Here is an 18,346-nt window from a genome sequence, read left to right as displayed (position 1 = left end):
TTTGCGATCTCTGAACATCTTCCCTCACTGCAGGTCTTATCAGTGAGGTACAGCAAGAAAACGGCCCTGGAATTAACAGTGTGGCGCTGTGTGTGTTCTCACAGTCTTTGCTACCAAACCACTGGTAACAATAATAAAAAAATAAATCACAAAATCAGAACACTGACAATAAGTCTGAATTCAGAGTGTTTTGGGGCGTTCATTGCTCTACCCAAACCCATGTATGCCACAATTTGATTTTTGGGAAAGTCACGATTGTGAGGCAATTCATGAGACACTCCAGACCCTAATCCTGTTCCATATCCCTGGGCCAATTATTTGCTGGGCTGACTGATCACAGTAATGTGAATAAGTCTCTCTTTTTTTTTTTTCAAATGAGAGTCCATTTCAGTACAAAATGTTCTGGGTCACAATAAATTGTAAATGAAAGTGTCTTTAATAGACAGAAGACATTTTATATTCAAATAAACAGTGTTATGCAAAATGTTTACATGAAAATTAAATTAAATATTAAAATCAACAGTGCGCCTTAAAGACAACTGACAAAAACAAATGTATAAATCAGTAGTAGTATTTTTATATTAAGTATGTTATTATGTTTGACCAAAAAAAACATTCAGAGCTCCACAGAAAGTCCAAAGACAATGAAATTACATTTCAAAAATATAAAAACATTGTTTTCAAGTTAGGATATCATTATGCCAAGTTAGGATATCATTGTGCCACATGTAGCGTAAACTTCTACTTTAGGTTCAGATAAAATAAAAAAGGTTTTATTTGATATAAAAAGGTTTATGACCAAATCAACAGAGGGAACTACAACTCCCTCCATTTCCCTTCAAACAAGAACTCCTGATTAAAACAAATATGTCACTTTCACAAACTGAACTGGTTTGTGTTAATTGGCACATTTTAGATAGGAGTTTTGTGTTGTTTATGACTTAACAATAACATGAATAGAAAGTTGGCTCTGTGGGATTTAAAAGGCCGCGGCAAAATGCAGACATGCATTTGACATCAGAAGAACCATTTGGAATCTCGTAGTTTTGGTCCAGCGGTAACAAAGTAAACAATGTCATGTTTCATTAGCAAAACCTATTTACTCCAACAAAAAGTTAATTCAATTATTGTGTCTAATGGATCCATCTCAGTGGTTCTGTTCTTACTTTAATCACTTTAACACGCTGCCGTCCGCTTATAAAACATTACAAGAAAAAAAAGAGAAGAAATTGGTCTACGGATTGTGTTAACAGAGCGTTTAAGCCCATAACGTCATACATGCATTCTCAGACGCCACAATACTGCATGGAATTAATTTCATGTGCATGCATCCCTATGGGAAACCACACAGGTAGCATACGAGCTGCTCGCAGGGTGTCCCCCTGCTGATTGAAATGTGTTATTACATGTGAGGTCCTGTTGTCCTCAAATCACCATTCAGTTTACACTGTGGAACGTTGTATCTCTGCTTTAGTGTCTCAAAGGCAAACTGCTAAGCATTTCATCTGCTACACAAGGAAAGTGTCTGATCACATCTGACCGAGACACATTCTGTATCGTATAGTATAGTTTAGCATTTTTGGATTATTTCCTCTCAGAGGACTCGTCAATGAAGACGTTCAGTCTTCACGCTGGTGTTGCGTTGCTGGAGGTAAACGGAAGGGGGCAGCGATGTATGGGACAGAGGGGCAGGAATGGTCCAGTGTGAGTATGTGCATGTGTATGTGTGTGTGTGTGTGTCCCTCCTATCCAAAATAGTAGTTGGTGGGTACAAAGGGCATCTTGCTGACGGAGGCGGGCACTGCTTTTTTCCTGACCTCGACCTGGATGGCTGTTCCATTTTTAGCGAATGCTGCATCCACGTAACCCATGGCAACATTCTTTTTTAGGCAGGGAGACGGGCAGCCGCTAGTCACTTCACCTAAATAAAAAAGCAGAGAAAAGGTCATACTTTTGGACATTTTCTGTCTGAATCCCTTTCTGGCCACATCTTCAGATAATATAAAAGCCAGCGAGCCAGAGTAGAAACATTTGGTAGAAAGTTGGTCCTCCACTCTGGTTCAGATTGACTTCCTGAGCAACACACAGACTTGTTAATCCACTCAATCTTTGGCTGCTTACACAATGCATTATTTCATTAATTCATGCCACCACTATTCCACTTACAATTTGGCTTATGCATGCAAAATAACATTTGAAAATGTCACAAAAAATTATGACTAGAATTGATATGAATTACATTGACATGGCACATTTTGTATGATGTCAAACTAAACTGAATATTTCCAAGAAAAAGAATGTGTGTGGAGTTTGAAATTTGCGACCCCCAGTGGCAGTACCATAACACAAACAACAATGCATGTAAAGATTCAACAAAATGTGGCTTTAATATTGACTCTTTTTTTGTGTCAGTGATGGCGTTGTGTGTTATTTAAAAAAAAGTCTTAACTTAAGGTTTTAACTGAACTCAACTGTTCATTTTATTTCACGGCTACTACTAGCAGCACCGGTGTGGCGCCACTCTTTTGAATGAAATGATACCGTTGTGTAAACTACTTCCACCGTGTTTGCTGACCTATGACCTTTCCATCGGGGCTGAGTATGGGTGTGTGTTGCCTGACGGGGGGGCCGGTAGACACCAGGCCGACTCTCTTCCTGGCCGTCTTGGCTTTGATCTGAGGTACAATGACGTCAGCGCCGGGAAAGTCTTTGGTCTGACGCCGACGCTTTCCTGCGCGTAAGCAGACAAATTGAGTACACGGAAGGGAAAATCTAATCCAACGGTCTGCTTCACAAAAAGAGTCCCGATGTAGCTGAAAAGATTGACGGGTTTTAAAAATCACTGGTTCCACCACAACCTTCTTCAAAAAGAAATCTGGTCAGAAAAAAACAAACAATGAATGCAAATATTTTGTAGTGAACACCGAAGCCTTTCCTATGGTCCAGACGAGGCTGCCCTCCACAGGCGTGGTGGTCTCATCGATGTCGTTTCCATAGAGACAAAGCCCCGCCTCCAGCCGTAGACTGTCCCTGGCGCCCAAACCGGCCAGCTTCACCTCCCCGTTAACCAGCAGCTTCTCCGTCAGCTCCACCACTCTGGACTGGGGGACGGAGATCTGGAGCACAAGAGACACAGACAGATTGGAGAGACGGGTCTCCATCCAAGGAGTTTTAACTGGAAACAGCATTTTAACGCGCCAATATTTCAATAAAAACACTAAGACAATAAGTCCAGTGTTGCAGCGAGGAAGGCCTTTTTTCCATTAGATATATTTTTCTTAAACAGAGTATAATTACAAGTCATGACATAGTGTGTGTCATGGAATAAAAACACAGAGTGAGTTCAAATGAGTCTCAGCACTGAGGGAAAGATGAGTTATGTGAAAGGAAAAAAATTAGACAAAGAGAAACAAACTCCCACATTCCCTCTGTTAGACATGGAGAGATCCACCCACACCCATCCTGATATCTACAGAGGCCCAGCAGAGTGGGTATAGAAAGGAAGCAAAGAGAAAGAACGAGTGGGAGATGCTGACCTCCACCCCGTCTTCTCCGGTATATCCACAGCGAGTGACCCTGCAGCCAGGAATACCAAACACATTGGCCAAGTTGGAGGTCATGAAGGTCAGCTTGGTGAGGTCCTCTTTTAGCCCCTCCTGGAGCACCTGAGCCATGGATGGACCTGACGACAGTCCGAAACAGAGGAGCTCAAATAGACAGAAAAAATAGCAATTAACAAAATACTGTGAAAGAGAGGAATCAAATAGTCGTGAAATCAAGGTAGAGGCAAGGGATATCTAAAAGAAGGAAGGGTCACGGAGTCATTGTGACGCAATGGAGTACAGTTATAAAAGGTCCAGACTTATTAAGCATGTCCAGTTTGGCAATTAGCGCCACCTCCTGGCAGTAATATGAAACATCATCGAGAAAGTTAGATCCCCTGAATATGATAAAATAACACCAACTCTTTGATGGCTGGTTATTTATTGATAACAAAGATGAAGAATACTACTGGCTCCTTCTTTTCTAGGTTGGCGGAAAGGAATGAAGTAAGGAGGAATGTTTTACCTTGCAGAGCGATCAGCGCCTCATCAAGGAACTCCAGATCCACATCAAAGCCTGCAGCTTTGAACTCTGCCAGTCTGGCCTGCGAGCACAACACGCACACACACACACGTTAAAGACACGTGCTATCAGTCTACCACCCCCCCCGACCTGTCTGTCTGCACACACACAAACACACACACACGTTTACCTTCATATGCGCCGAGTCCTTGTCGGCGCAGCCAGCGTTGGAGACGACGTAGAGGTAGCCCTGGTCAGTCTTTGTGACAATGAGGTCATCAATAATCCCTCCTTTCTCAGTGGTGAAGAGGGACAACGTACCCTGGGGGGGGGTGGGGGGGGGATGTGTTAGCTTTGCAAGAAACACCCACTGTACAGTGTCAGGTGGTCGTAAGCACTCCAAATGCATTGCTAATGTGTCCATATATACTGTTACCCACATACCAACTTAAAAGGTTGTGTCTGTACAAGTGGACAAAAAGAAGTGTTATTGTCGGTTGAACATGAAACAATCCTTCATCTCACTTGGTTGTCCTTGAGTTCTGCAATATCTGCAACGACGAGAGACTCCATGAACTTCACCCTGTCTTTGCCGTGGACTTTGGACTGACAGAAGAAGAAGAAGAAGAAGAAGAAGAAGAAGAAGAAGAAGAAGGGAAAAAAGCAAAAGGATATATTCAAAATACAGCAATGGGATTTTTCTTTTTCTGGCGGGTTGCTTTGTGGATCAGCTGTATTTTACCATGACGATGTGCAATGGCGAGTTTGTGTGTGTCTTATGTGTGTATCCGTTTACAGGAGGTAATGGTTCAGAAGTGTACTGTGTGTATTTGCTGCTGATCTCACCTGCAGCATGTGGCTGACGTCAAAGATGGAGCAGTGCTCTCTGGTGTGCATGTGCGAGGCGATGTGACTGTCTTTGTACTGGACAGGCATGCTCCATCCTGCAAAGTCCACCATCCTGCCCCCCCGCTCCCTGTGGAAGTCAAACAGCGGAGTCTTCTTCGAGGCGGCCTGGGGGAAGTGAAACGCTATTACGGGGTGAATCGGAAATTAGAAGCGTGTGTACAATGCAGTACATACATTTTGATGTATTGGTTATACTACTAAATGAAAAACAAATAATGCAGTTAGTTAGTATTTAATTGGCCGTGTGGTATTTTTCAATGTAATAACAACCACTTGAACATATTGCATCCCATTCCAAAGAGGAAGCACACACTTGTCAAATGGCAGCATGACGGGTCGGTTGTTTCTACGCCCCGTGCTCTGTTCTTTCTGCCCTGACTTCTGACCTGCGGACCCGACAATGGAGGGGGGGAGGGGGGGGGGGCTTATCTGCACAGCAGAAGTGCACAGTGTGTGTGTACATTCTTATTTGACTAAACTGTTCAAGTCCAAAGTCAGCTGTTAATTTGAATGAACAAAGGAGAGGTGGTTGTAATGTGTGCTCATACACACACACACACACACACACACACACACACACACACCTACAATTAATTAACTATAGATTACAGCTCGTCTCATGGTTAAGAGTGGGACTTTAGTCTTTTTACCCCCTTTTGCCTTGTGCAACACTCAAAAGATAACCCTGTGCTGACTGAGGATTTAGAAACAGGATATACAATGAAGAACTGTTCATGTCATTGATATCCTCATCAGTGAGTGCAGTCTGAAGGAAATGAATGAGCATTACTGAATGACTGTGGGTCAGGTCACACATTTAGGAAGCAGAGACAGCGCTCACAGCACGGTGGAGTCAGTCAGTCACTCGTGGTTTTAATAAGAGAATCCATGTTGTGCATCCCAGTGAAGTGAAGCACACAGAGGGAGGGAGGGAGGCAGTCTGCTGGGACAGATGCACATTACGTCCGCATGAACTAACCGCTGCTGTGACACACTGATGTCATGACAGTGAGTAAGGCTGTCACACCAACACAAGGAAAGCAGTGGCGTTCAAATGTGACAGCTCCATCATCAACTCCACAAACATCCACTGCATCATAAAAACAACTTTGAGTTCATGATCCAGGAAATACAATTTAAAAATCTGGCATAAAGCTTATACTAAATCGATAACCAACAATGATCACAGGCCTTTATAAGATAAGACGAAGCAGGCAGCAGTAACACCTTGCACCACTGTGTCCAACAAGGGTCCTATTTGACTCAGAACACATGCACGCGCACGTTGGCCAAGTTGGAGCGCGTGCATGTCGCGGTGCACTTACTTCTCCGTTTGAAGCCTGCCGCTTCCCCGCACATCCAGCACCGGCCAGCCGCAGCAAACCGTCCCTGGAAGCCCGCAGCCCGAGCCCCGAGCCCCCGACGCCGAGCAGCAGCCGAGCCCACATCGTGCCTCCCGAGTCCCCGCTGAGGTCTCACACGCGGAGCGGTCTCACGGGTCTCTCGGGTCTCACGGGTCTCTCGGGTCTCACGGGTCTCTCGGTCCGCTTGTTCCGCCAAACTCTTCGGACTCCTGCCGCTCCCGTTCTGGCAAAAACACGCGAAGCGGGTGGCGATTGGAGAAAGGAGCAAAGACTTGTGGGATATGTAGTTGATGAGTTTGACCTGCAGGAGTTCAAAGTTGCCTCATCTAAGATAATAAAGAATTAATGATTGGTTTTAGGCTCAATTCCCCTTAGTCATAACATAATGCATTTTGACCACGGATAACATTCTATGGATTATTAAGAGCCTTATTAATAGTATAATAGTATAGTATTTTTTTTTTTTAAAGCTGGATTCTCTAAAGTGGATCCCATAATTGCATAACATTTATGGTTTGTTAATTGAAAGTACTATTTTTTAAACGTATTGCTTTGTGTTGCTAGACAGCTACACAGATATTAATGCCGCTTATGATGGTCAAACGTGGTCGACCTCGGCCCAAAACAATTGACCAGTTTTGCATATGTGGTCTAATGATAGTCTGGACCACATATGATGATTCAGCACCAAATAATGGCACATGGGTAGTGCACAACATCGGTAGGCCCAAAGCACTTTGCACATAGGGAACAACGGAGGGAGCTCATTGGTCCATGAGAAACAAACTGAGAACTAACTAATTCATTTTTTTCCCAGCACAATTGCTAATTTACACCATAAAAAATGCACATATTTTTGCACACATATTATCTTCATTCAAAAGTGAGTAGTGAAAGGAAACATGGTGGAGGGTTTTAAATGGCCAACAGGATCCTCACAAATATCTGTTGCTTTTTTATTGTTGTTTTTTTCATTGTTTTTTTAGAGATCTCTCCATGTTGTTCTGTGCAGACTTTACACCCTTTTATCTACGTCAGCAGCATTTTTGTTTATTATTCAATTGTCACAAGTCTTCATTATGCTTATTGTACATATTTCAATTGCTATTAACGTATATTTAGATCCTATGGAAATCAAAATGTAATCTCAGGTTTATTTGGTCTGATAAAGTTGCCCACCTGTACCTGTGTACCCAATGATATTTGTGTGTGTGTGTGTGTGTTTATCTCTTTGTACCCCAGCATGCCCTCCATCTAGATCACTGAGTCATCCTTTGGCCTGAGAAACTAATAATACCCCCATTCCTGCTGCTATTTTAGGCCTGGAGGGCCAGCAGGGTTGGGCGCGTGTGTGTGAGCATGTTTGGAGGGGTAATAGGGCTGAGGAGACTCTCTCTCTCACTACATGTCTCTAGCTCGCTCTACCTCTCTAGCAGGGCAGCTAAATCAGAACATGGACACAACCAGACATACTTAGTAGGAGGGGGTGGCACTCGGGCGTCCCATAGTTGCTCAGTGACACACGCACACACAAACACACGCACACACACACACACACACACACACACACTCATGAGGTTCCCGTTTGCCTTCATCCATCAAGGACTTTACTTCATTTGAGTTCCTTTGGATAACTTTCGTCACTCTGTGGATATTCAATGTATCTCATTGCTGCTCCCGTGGGTGCCGACACATGTTTCGGTAAATGGCCGTCTGAGTGTGAGGAGACTGGGTGAACAAGAAGAACGACAGATTGACAGGAATAAACAAGCAGAAAATAAAAGCCAACACAGCTCATATTTCGTGGAGACAGACGGTAAGTGGGACGAGAAGAATAGTATTTTTTAGACTATCTTATCGCCCAAAAAACTGATCTGGTTCGGCTCCACAGTGTCTTGAGCACAGTGAGGGGAAGCAGGTAGTCGGGCGGTTAATCATCCACTCATTTATTCAGGTAATCGTTGTCCTTTGGTCCTTGAGTCAAATTCCAGCAATATTGTGCCTTTATGGATTTGATCACCAGCTCCATTAATAGGTCTGATAAATCAACTATTCAAATATTTGTTTAGTTTTGTCTTCAAATAGAAACCAAGTTGATCCGTTTCACTCTCACATGATACGTCCTTCCATGCGTGAGATACACTGCTCAATGTTTATTTGAACAACATAATAACCTTTAATTCTCGTCCTCTTTTCTCTTCCACTTTCAGAACCAACCCGTCGTAATCTTGTGTAAATGCCGACAAAGAGCATCAGCAGTAGCTGCTGCATGTGTCTACTATGAAGTAAGCCAGAAGGGCTACAAATTAAAAGTAGCACTAACCTCAAAAATAATGTTATATAATGAGATTCCAAACCAAAATATCCCAAAGTCAAAAGCCAGGGAAGTTATTCAGAGCCCAATTCCCTCACGCACCATCTTAGTGGATGTTTTGCTTTCTTTTTTTAAGGTGTTGCCTCTCATGGCCGAATACTGTGGAAAGCTGCATGGCACACTTTAAGAAGACTACATAGCTTCCAGATATATTCCCTGGAAATAAGTTGTTGACTAGTGGAGTGCCATCTTGAACCTTCTGTCCATCCCTCAAGAGGAGGAGACATGTCGAGGCCTCCGTCCTCCCAGACCACCCCTCAGTTCTACCGGGTCAGCGACAGAGATCTCACCGAGATCGAGCTTCATTCTGTGGATTCTATCAACGATCTCCACCGAACACACCCCGAACTCAGCCACAAAGGTACACACACACACTCCCAAATGCAGCCACAAAGGTACACACACGCACGCACACACACACACACCCCGAACTCAGCCACAAAGGTACACACACACACTCCCAAACGCAGCCACAAAGGTACGCACACACACACACACACACACACACCCCGAATGCAGCCACAAAGGTACACACACGCACACACACACCAAACTCAACCACAGAGGTATACACACACCCTGAACACAGCCACAGAGGTGTACACACACACACACACACACACACACCCTGAACGCAGCCACAAAGGTATTTACAAACTATGAACACAGACAAAGAGTGACACACAAGCCTCAAATGCAGCCACGGATATACACACTCACTCTGAACACAGACACAAAGATACACACAGACAATCTAAACACAGACACAAAGGCGCACACACACATCCACACCTCAAATGCAGACACAAAGATACACATATGCCACCAATGCAGCCACAAAGGTACACACACACACTGAAGACACTTACAAAGGTACACACACACACTGAAGACACCTACACATGTACACACACAAACTGAAGACAGCTACATAGATACACACACACACACTGAATAGAGCTACAAAGGTACACACACAAACGGAAGACACTTACAAAGGTACACACACACACTGTAGACACTTACAAAGGTACACACACACTGTAGACACTTACAAAGGTACACACACACGCTGTAGACACCTACAAAAGGTACACACACATACACACTGTAGACACCTACAAAAGGTACACACACATACACCCCAAACGCAGCCACACAGGACCCCAAAGAGAGCGCTGAGAAGGTCAACGTACACTTCGAACCAGCTTCAAAAGTACGAACCCACTGACAGTGATCTATTTATCGATGATTTCAGGGACTAGGCCTCCTCGTCCTCCTTACTCCCCCTCCTCCAATGGGAACCTCTACACAAGTGACATGACAACTGTCAATCAAAGAGGCCGTCCGGTCAGCAGCAAATGGCAGAGTCGTCTACAGGATATGTTCACTCCCAGTTCATCACATGCCTATGCCATGGGCTGTGCTATCATCACTCTGCTTCTGCTAACAGTGTTACTCATCTTCTACTTTTTGGGTGAGATACCATATTCATTCGTTTTTATTTGTTCCCCATGATATTTCCTGGATATTTTGTATTGTGACAGTTTGGCTTTTTGCCTCCAGTCCAGCAGGGCGGCGCAGTCCGGACGTTGACTGAGGCAGTGAAGGAGAAAGAGGTTGCAGCCACACAGCTGTCACTGCTGATCCAGGAACTGCAGGCACTGAGACTCAACCTGACAGCCATGAGAAGAGGGACATAATATGCCCAGAAACCTGTGGTTTCCAATTGTCCAATTAATATTGTCTGTGTTTCAAACTGGGAGCTGATGAAACCATTTAAAAACAGTTCCACTCTCTCCTGCCCCGGTATCTGTAGGAAAAGGAGCATATCTCATAACATTACATTAAATAATACGCATCTAAAGTATTTAGCGAACTCATGATTCAGCATTATTGCCCATAATGATGAGTAACTTTAAAGTGCTGCCACAAAGATGTTACTAGTTTGTGTCGGACATTGTGCATCACTGAGAAAATAACATGTGTAACAACACACAGTCAAAAATAATTAAAATCCAATTACCATTCATATTTTTGTATTATGTTTTTTTGTGCTGAAATTCACCCTTTTTTTTATTACGCAAATTAAACATTCACAAATGCACATTTGTTTTAATTAATTTGTACATTACGACTTTACATTTTCGTCTTCTTCCTCTTGACATTCTTGCCCGTTCCAGCCCGGGTAGCACCGACACAAGAAGTGGTTGTGAACATGTTTGCCGTTGAAGGAGCCATTGTTGATTTCATTGGAGTCAGAGGTCGTGGCTGGACTTGAGGCGACCATGCGACTAGAGCCGGGGTTTCGTCTGGCGCAGCGGCCGTTGCCGTGGCAAAGTTGGAGGCTGCAGCGCTTCATGTCGGACCTCAGTGATTGGACGAAGGGACCCAGGACAGTGTGTATGTAGTCCCTGAGGAGGCCGCACTGATGCTGGGTGGTGGGAGAAGTGGAGAGGGTTACACACACACACACACACACACACACACACACACACACACACACACACACACTGCTGACCTTGGATTTGGCAAACTTCAGCTCTCCCCACAGCACAACGCCAGCAGCTCCAAGCGCCGCACTCTCCCCCAATGTGTGCACCAGGTCTGTCTGCACACACACACACACACACACACACACACACACACGGCAATTGGTATGTGTGTGTGCTTTAGTGTGCACGATTTTACGAGTTGCAACAAATCCAACCTTGTTAAGAAAGGTGAGAGAGTGCGTGAACGCTAGCCTGGCATAGGGAAGGACTGGCGTGGCATGTCTGGTGTTGTTGCCATGGTGCCAAAGGGACGCCACCCTCAAAGCCTCCAGCAGTCTGTGTCTGAGTGAAGAATGAATGACGAACGTCCATCAGTAGCACCTTTAACTCGCGCGTGCAGCGTATTTGGTTGACGGACATTTAATGGAGGTTTAAGACGGTAAGCGGTTTGACATGGGCGAACCAATCTTCACGTTTTCCAGTTTCCTGTACCTGACCATCAGCGCTGCATCCCCAGATCCTGACAGCCTTTGCGGCAGGTAGACGCTGGGATAGAGAGCAGTGGACTGACGCCAGAGCCAGGACAGGTGGCCATTTTGGTCCTTGGTCCCCCGCTGGCAGCATCCGGTGTAGCTTTTATCTGACCACACATGTGACACAGGTTCAGTTTTCATCAGCGGTTATACACTTAAACGTTATGTTCAGGAATTGCAAAACAATTTATAAAAATGTAAACTTAAAAGAGATATGTAGATGGAATGGCGGTCAGGACCCGTCAACCAAGCTGCTCATTGTTTGTCCTACCTGTCTTTCTCTTCTGCTTATTAAAGCATTCAGGAAAACCGTAAAATCCCCAGAATCCCTTGGGGTGAACGCTGACTGCCGACTGCAGCGTCTCCTCCATGAACCTTTGAGCACTCTCCTCAAACGTTCGCCTTGCCATCGTCACCGTTGCCTTCTCTGACAAATCCGGCCTCTCCTGTCTCACCAGCAGCTTGGACTGCCTCCGGTACTCCATCTTGGTTCCAAAGTTTCTCTCCCACAACGGCCGCCACTCTTCCCAGTCGATAACAGCTACACCGGTGAAGTTTGGCTGCAGCAAACCGGACATCTGCGCCATTGCGAGAGAAAGGTGGGCAGAGAGGTCGCCGAGCTGCGGTACCCCCCCGTTTACCTTCCTGCCGTCTCGTGAGAGGTAGGGATATTTCCCCAGGCGGTCCCGGTAGAAGATGGTCATTTTCTGGAAGTTTTAAAGGGGACATATGCATAATTTCCATGGTTGATACTTATAGTTTGAGTTTATACTAGAACATGTGCTTTAATGTTAAAAAAGTAAAATAATTTCCACTTCAAACTTAAAGTGAAAAGAAAACCCCAGTCTGCTCTGCTAGCCAAGGTATATTTCTCAAGCCTTGGGTGGAGGTACTCAGATGGAGCCGGTGTTATCTAATGAGCCTGTGTGTGCCGTAGGAAGGGGAGACTTATTTCACAGTTTGTGTAAACTCCAGATACCCAAATGTATATGCAAGCACTGATCACGTGTTTTTATACGATACGTCTCCACCAAACTCTGCAGCACCAAAGCGTTCAGCCTCGTTTCGGTTCACCTGCCCCTGGAAGCGCTGCTGTCGGTTCTCCACGATATCAAAGCGGCCCAAATCCAGATGGACGTTGTAGCGCTGGTGACAGCGGGCTGTGGGCATGTTCCACACCACAACGAAGGGTTGGTCCTGCAGGATGGGAGGGGCCTGGGGGAGGACGACTCCATGGGGGGAGGTTGGCGACAGAGAGGTGCAGGAGAGGGGAGAGAGGAAGAGGAGGAAGGGGAGAGAGAGGTGTGACAGAACCATGGCTGCTCACCCACTCACGGGTCCTGTCCTTCCTGACAGGGGAGAAAGTGGGAGGGGCATTTATTGATGAGGAGCATCTTGGCCTAGTGAACGGTCAGGGAAAATCGAATACTTAATTTTAAGCGTTTATTTTAATATTAAAATCCCGACAGGACATGGAAAAACAAAGACAAATGAACGCGTTTTCAAAAAAAAAATCTCTTTATTCACAATCTTTCATGATTTAAACGCTTTATAAGATCAGTCTCTTCGATATAAAACAGGTCTTTAGAACTTTAATACGTTTTGTCATCATTTATTAGCAGCAGATATAGACCGGATTTGGGCAGAGCTGCTCAAAGGGCAAAAGTAATGTTTGGTTGGGTTGTTCAGATGAGCCAAAAATAGTTTTTTCTTTTTCAAATGACCTTTACTGAGCTTTCACCTTTAACCTGTACATCCACACACACGTAATCCGTGTCCCAATCACAGCTCTTTTCATTCCCTACAGACAAAACTCCTCCCCTCACAGTATCTACCAATATGTAAATATTGTTCATTTCAAAACTGCTTCCTTCCTCACCAAAACAGTCCCTTCTCAGTGCATATGACCTGGAGGCTTTAGGTTTACACGTCTCATCTCACTTTCTCAGTGCTGGCCAACATTTCTATTTGACTCTTAGGACGGACACAGGTGCTCCCCAGCAAGCACAATCATTAATATATATTTAATGTAAACTAGTTATTTAAAAAGGGGAAACAAGTGTTGAGTGGATCCAAAACTGCAACCAAGGTGAAGGTTGTTGTTTTTTTGCATTTCTTTGGTTTAATAAAACATTTCTGTTTTGTGCTCGTTTTCTGTGCCTGAGAGACCGTTGATGGCGCGCGCACACACACACACACACACACACACACGGGGAGGAGTTTCCAAGTGGATCCGGCCATGTCTTCGTCAAATGTCTTTGTGCATCCAATAGATGGGGACTCCTCTGGCGTCTCTGTAGGGAGTTTCGGTCAGAGTCTGAACTACAAGCTGCCCTGCAGACTGAGGAGGGGGCGGTGGAGCAGGAGGGATGGAGGGAGGAGGAGGAAGTGGGATGGAAGGAGGTAGAGGATGGATGGATGGAGGAGGTGGTGGAGGAGGATGTAAACCAGAAGGTGGAGGTAACCCCACAACACAAGCACCCCCTTGTAGTACCTGAGCATTAATCCTGGTCCGTGTGTTCGCCTCTTCTTCTTCTTCACTCCGTATTTGGGAGAACCTCAAAAGCATCTCCATGGGAACGAACACCGCCATGGCGCCCGCGTTCTGCACCGGCACCGACAGCACGTAGCCGAGGTGGGAGTAGAAGTGCTGCTTATCGTGGGTCGTCAGGCACAGGCGCGTGAACCCTCCGCTCCTGGCGTAGCGCTCGGCCTCCTCCATCAGGGTCCGGCCGTAGCCTTTCCCTCGCTCCGCGTGGGACACCACCACCGACTCGACAAACAGGCTGCCGCCGCGACCCACGACCCGGGACAGCCGGGCGTGGCCGAGCAGCCGCTCGGTCTCTCCGTGGCCCCGCAGGAGAACCAGGCAGACGGGGTATTCCGGACAGGACTTCTGGAGGGAGTGGACCCGGGCGGCCCGGCTCCTCGGCCACTCGCAGTTCACCAGGTCGGCGCAGGGAGCCAGCAGGTCCGGGCGCCGGTGGATCGGGACCGCGCTGATCTTCTCTGGTCGATCCGAGCCGGTGAACTCTTGAACTTCTCCATCCGCCGTCGGGAGCTCACGGACTTCCTCAACACATGGGTCTGACGTTGGGACGGGTCGCAGGTCGCCATCGGTCGACCCTGGTGACCTGCGGCGATCAGGGTGGAACTAAAGTCAGTGTTCATTCAACTGCTACGGCCGAGTGTCAAATCTAGACGTTAGAGTTAGTTTTGAACATGCGGTTCCTCAACTCTGGGGTTAGTCTGATCACGGTCTGAGCCAGGAAGAGAACATAGACACTCACGACATTGTTTCTGTAATAGAGCCGACCGATAAACCAGACGTTCATCGTCTTGACAGCAGCGCCCGTGGATCACACGTGTAGGCGTCCCGTGGGCCGACAGCTCTGCTGGAAGAGGAGACACACGCATGAGGAAAGAAGCTAGAGGGTCGATCTCCCCTAGTCTCCTTCTATGCTCCCTGTTCCCACCGCGACCTCCACTGTCCTCTTGTTTCTGTGGTGGGAGTCGTGTGCCTGGTGGATACAGATGATGGGGTCGGTGTTCAGTCTGCTTAGATTACAGCCTTCAGTCATCAAACCCACCTTCATGAACCAGCTCGTTTTGTCCCAACCGCGAGTTCAAAACCCAAAAAGGTATGCAGTGTAACATTGTTTCAGACTAAGAACCAATAGATTATTGGCTTTTCCCGTTTAACCCCCACCCCCCCAAAACTTAAATTATTATTATAATAATTTGTGGCAAAACTTTGTGGCCATCAATCATGACTTGATTGACTTCCTGAGTGATTTTCTTTTCAATCGTTAAGTAGAATTCACTCGTACTTTGAAAAAACACTTGGTGCATTATCAATAAACATCTTGGCGGCGTTCATCATACCGAGTGAGCATGAACGTTTCCTTTGAGCCAACGCACACGGAGAAAGGGAAGTCGGGTTTTAAATCCAAAAACGTTTTTTTTTAATCCAACAACGTTTTCTGGTGATTAGTGAAATACAGCCTGACCGGACTGCTAGCACGGCTCTAGCATGCAGACGTGTGAGGGGACATGCATACCTTCCTCTGTGTGTGTGTGTGTGTGTGTGTGTTCTCCCGCTGCATGTTTCAACACACGACTGCCAACACGTCGTGCGTGTTGAAATTCAGCCTCAGCAGAATGAATTGATGGCGGCTCACATTGATGATCACAGGTCTGTTGTTTAGAGCTTTGAGTCCTCATAGTCTGAACCGTAGTCACGCATCCTCCGACTCCAGCTGTCCACATCTGTAATTGCATCAGGAGGATGCCGACGGGGCCTGGTTTAGGAATGCAAACTGGAATCTCCTGTACTTTAGTTTTCTGCAGTAATTCTATGATCAACAGCGGTTGCATCCCGGTAGCGTTGACTGATGCAAGTGGGTTCAACTGTGGACGGAAAGCTGATGTCGAGAAGAAAGGAGAGGAATGAAACCGTTCTTTTTCGCCTCTTCTTATACGTATATGAGATGTGTGATTGGTCTGAATGGGGAAGTTTATCTTCACACATCTTACCACACAGTTTCTTGAGAAAGCTGATACTGGAACGCAGTGAGGACGTCCATAAAGTGCACTGGTTTCTGCCGCTATTGTTTGCAAATTATTAAGGCAAATCCGTGTTCTATTGACGCTTATATTCTTTATTTTAGTACATTAAAAATAAAAAATAAAGCAGAAGCACAGAGTTGAGATTATCAGTGAAAAAACACTGAGGTCTTTCTCTATTTTCAGTCTGTAAATCCTCAAAGAAAGAAAACAATGCAAATCTAAAATGTTGCCTCGGATTAATTTGTTGTATTGCAGAAATACAAACAAAGTAAAAACCCACCAACAACAACAAAATACTGACTCACCAGGAGAGAGAAGCTGAAGCCAAACGCCAGGGAAACGGCTACAAACTTGTTAACTAAGAGTCCACATTCTTGCAACATTTACCCAAAAAAAGGATGTTGAAAAGATGCAACAGGAAACTGACAGATGATGTTTTTTTAATTTCTTGAGTCTTGTATCACAGCAGACATGTGTGGGGAAAGCACAGGTGTTACTAATAACATCGGCAATGGCTCGGTGGTGTTCAAATGTCGCTCTAAGAAGCTAAATAGAATTGATCCATCATTAATTGTGTGTGTGTGTGTGTATATATATATATCACTGCTCTTAAATAATAATGGTTTTGTTGTTGAACAAATGAGGAAGCCCCGCAATGAAGCAGGGCATCAAAAAATTAGTTAAAACTCATAGTGTTCCTCTCCACGGAAATCTTTAGTAAAAGGCGAAAGATTTATGCGCTCTGAAGAGAAACTAGAGTGTACTGAAGAGAGCCGAGTGAGAGCCGGACGCCTTTCCCCGTCATACCGCCCTCGGTTACGTTTCATAAATTAAAGTTTAGCTGTATATAACAACAATGTCGTGCAGAAACTCAGAACAAAGTATTTTTATAGTCTAGTAACCGCATCGCAACGTTTCGAGTGAAATGTAAGAGTAAATAGTTAAGCATAAAACTGAGACGGGCGCGCAATGCATTGTGGGAACATGGCGGCCACGCCCCTAAGTTTTGAACATTGAACAGTTTAAAAAGTACATGTTTTTAAATGGATGAAACTGTAATTTAGTGATGTTTGAACACATTGGGGACGTAAAGCGCTTAGTTACATCTTAAGATGTGCGCTACTTTTCCCCACTTTGTGCTAAAACTGTGCGCCGAAGATTCAACGAACCAAGAGAGTAATCGCCCTGGCGACACTTTGGTCCACTTCCATGTAAGGAAAGACCACAACGTGAAGGTGGAAGTCAGTGCTACATGCTAGCTAGCTCATTAGCTCACTGTTAGCCCCACATGCAGTGACATGTTAGATATCAGGAGGAACCGCGAGTTTACTGTTCAACCGGCGAACTCTCCATTCGTGTTTCTCACCACACTGTAACGTTACCTACATATTTAGTCTCGCAGGCTCTTCGTCGGCGCTCGTCCGCTCCTCAGTGCTCGTGTTTGACTGACATCTGATCTGTGGTCGGTTGTAATTTCTTGCACCGCCAGGCAAAAGCTGATAGCCGTCAGTGGTGTCTGCTCCACGGTCAGTTTCTCACCGCGAGTGAAGCCGCCTTCAGTCAAAGGAGGAACATGTTGCAGGTTCTCTTACTGGTCTAACATGTCATGTCCGCCACCTTGCGGATGGGAGTGCTATTACTAATGTTACTATAATAATAGTAAGTAAGGTTGATCTATATTGCACTTTTCACAGACAAAGGGTCACAAAGTGCAGTACAATTAATAACAGGGGCCAAACACATGTCAACAGTTAAAGAGCAGAGTAACATACACAGTAAAAGATGGTGCAGTAAAAAACATAAAACAATAAGAAAAATAAAAAAAGATAAAAGCAGGTCATAGAAAATGTAATTGAACAAACGCCAGAGTAAAATGGTATGTCTTTAGTTGGTGTTTAAATGACACTATTGAATCGGCAAACCTGAGGGGTGCAGGCAGAGCATTCCACAGCTCTGGAGCTGAATAACCCATAATAGGTGTTAATTATCAGACTTCTGTTGAAGCTTAAACATACTGCTATTTAACAGTCATCCACC

The 18,346-nt window shown here is 45.3% G+C and overlaps 3 protein-coding genes and 1 non-coding gene across 8 annotated transcripts; all 4 read right to left on the bottom strand.

Moving 5' to 3' along the window:
• Positions 1-826: 826 nt before the first annotated feature.
• amt (aminomethyltransferase) lies at positions 827-6,569 on the bottom strand. The gene is made up of 8 exons (XM_034537247.1): positions 6,300-6,569; positions 4,912-5,079; positions 4,591-4,671; positions 4,256-4,387; positions 4,069-4,147; positions 3,537-3,682; positions 2,576-3,116; positions 827-1,921 (listed from the first exon to the last, which is right to left on the bottom strand). The coding sequence occupies exons 1-7, from the start codon at positions 6,420-6,422 to the stop codon at positions 2,880-2,882; spliced, it is 966 nt and encodes a 321-aa protein (XP_034393138.1). The 5' UTR covers positions 6,423-6,569; the 3' UTR covers positions 827-1,921; positions 2,576-2,879.
• Positions 6,570-9,784: 3,215 nt separating this feature from the next.
• On the bottom strand, positions 9,785-17,685 carry hyal3 (hyaluronidase 3). The gene is made up of 8 exons (XM_034537246.1): positions 16,615-17,685; positions 12,815-13,089; positions 12,012-12,447; positions 11,700-11,847; positions 11,423-11,549; positions 11,234-11,323; positions 10,856-11,146; positions 9,785-10,525 (listed from the first exon to the last, which is right to left on the bottom strand). Exons 2-8 carry the CDS (start codon positions 13,055-13,057, stop codon positions 10,214-10,216), a joined length of 1,647 nt encoding a protein of 548 aa, XP_034393137.1. The 5' UTR covers positions 13,058-13,089; positions 16,615-17,685; the 3' UTR covers positions 9,785-10,213.
• LOC117733519 (N-alpha-acetyltransferase 80) lies at positions 13,337-17,873 on the bottom strand. Of its 5 annotated transcripts, none has more exons than XM_034537249.1 (3): positions 17,696-17,873; positions 15,031-15,261; positions 13,337-14,874 (listed from the first exon to the last, which is right to left on the bottom strand). In XM_034537249.1, the coding sequence occupies exons 2-3, from the start codon at positions 15,033-15,035 to the stop codon at positions 13,989-13,991; spliced, it is 891 nt and encodes a 296-aa protein (XP_034393140.1). In that variant the 5' UTR covers positions 15,036-15,261; positions 17,696-17,873; the 3' UTR covers positions 13,337-13,988. The 5 variants fall into 5 exon arrangements, with proteins under 5 accessions (XP_034393140.1, XP_034393139.1, XP_034393141.1 ...); XM_034537248.1 differs by having other exon boundaries at positions 15,031-15,135; XM_034537250.1 differs by having other exon boundaries at positions 15,031-15,132.
• On the bottom strand, positions 16,956-17,071 carry LOC117734220. Its single transcript, XR_004609791.1, has one exon. It is a non-coding gene; the product is annotated as a U5 spliceosomal RNA (small nuclear RNA).
• Positions 17,874-18,346: the final 473 nt, after the last annotated feature.

This window comes from Cyclopterus lumpus, chromosome 7 (genome assembly GCF_009769545.1).
Source record: "Cyclopterus lumpus isolate fCycLum1 chromosome 7, fCycLum1.pri, whole genome shotgun sequence".
In the NCBI taxonomy this organism is placed as follows: domain Eukaryota; kingdom Metazoa; phylum Chordata; class Actinopteri; order Perciformes; family Cyclopteridae; genus Cyclopterus; species Cyclopterus lumpus.
The sequence above is the reverse complement of the archived record's forward strand: the minus strand, read 5'-3'. Positions and strand labels throughout refer to the sequence as shown.

Coding starts and splice junctions, on each gene's coding strand:
- amt (XM_034537247.1), bottom strand. CDS start 6,422: ATGTGGGCTCGGCTGCTGCTCGGCGTCGGGGGCTCGGGGCTCGGGCTG. Junction 5,080..6,299: donor GGCAGGCTTCAAACGGAGAA/GTAAGTGCACCG, acceptor CACTTCCCCCAG/GCCGCCTCGAAGAAGACTCC. Junction 4,148..4,255: donor AGGACTCGGCGCATATGAAG/GTAAACGTGTGT, acceptor TTGTGCTCGCAG/GCCAGACTGGCAGAGTTCAA.
- hyal3 (XM_034537246.1), bottom strand. CDS start 13,057: ATGGTTCTGTCACACCTCTCTCTCCCCTTCCTCCTCTTCCTCTCTCCC. Junction 11,848..12,011: donor TAAGCAGAAGAGAAAGACAG/GTAGGACAAACA, acceptor ATGTGTGGTCAG/ATAAAAGCTACACCGGATGC. Junction 11,550..11,699: donor GATGCAGCGCTGATGGTCAG/GTACAGGAAACT, acceptor TTCTTCACTCAG/ACACAGACTGCTGGAGGCTT.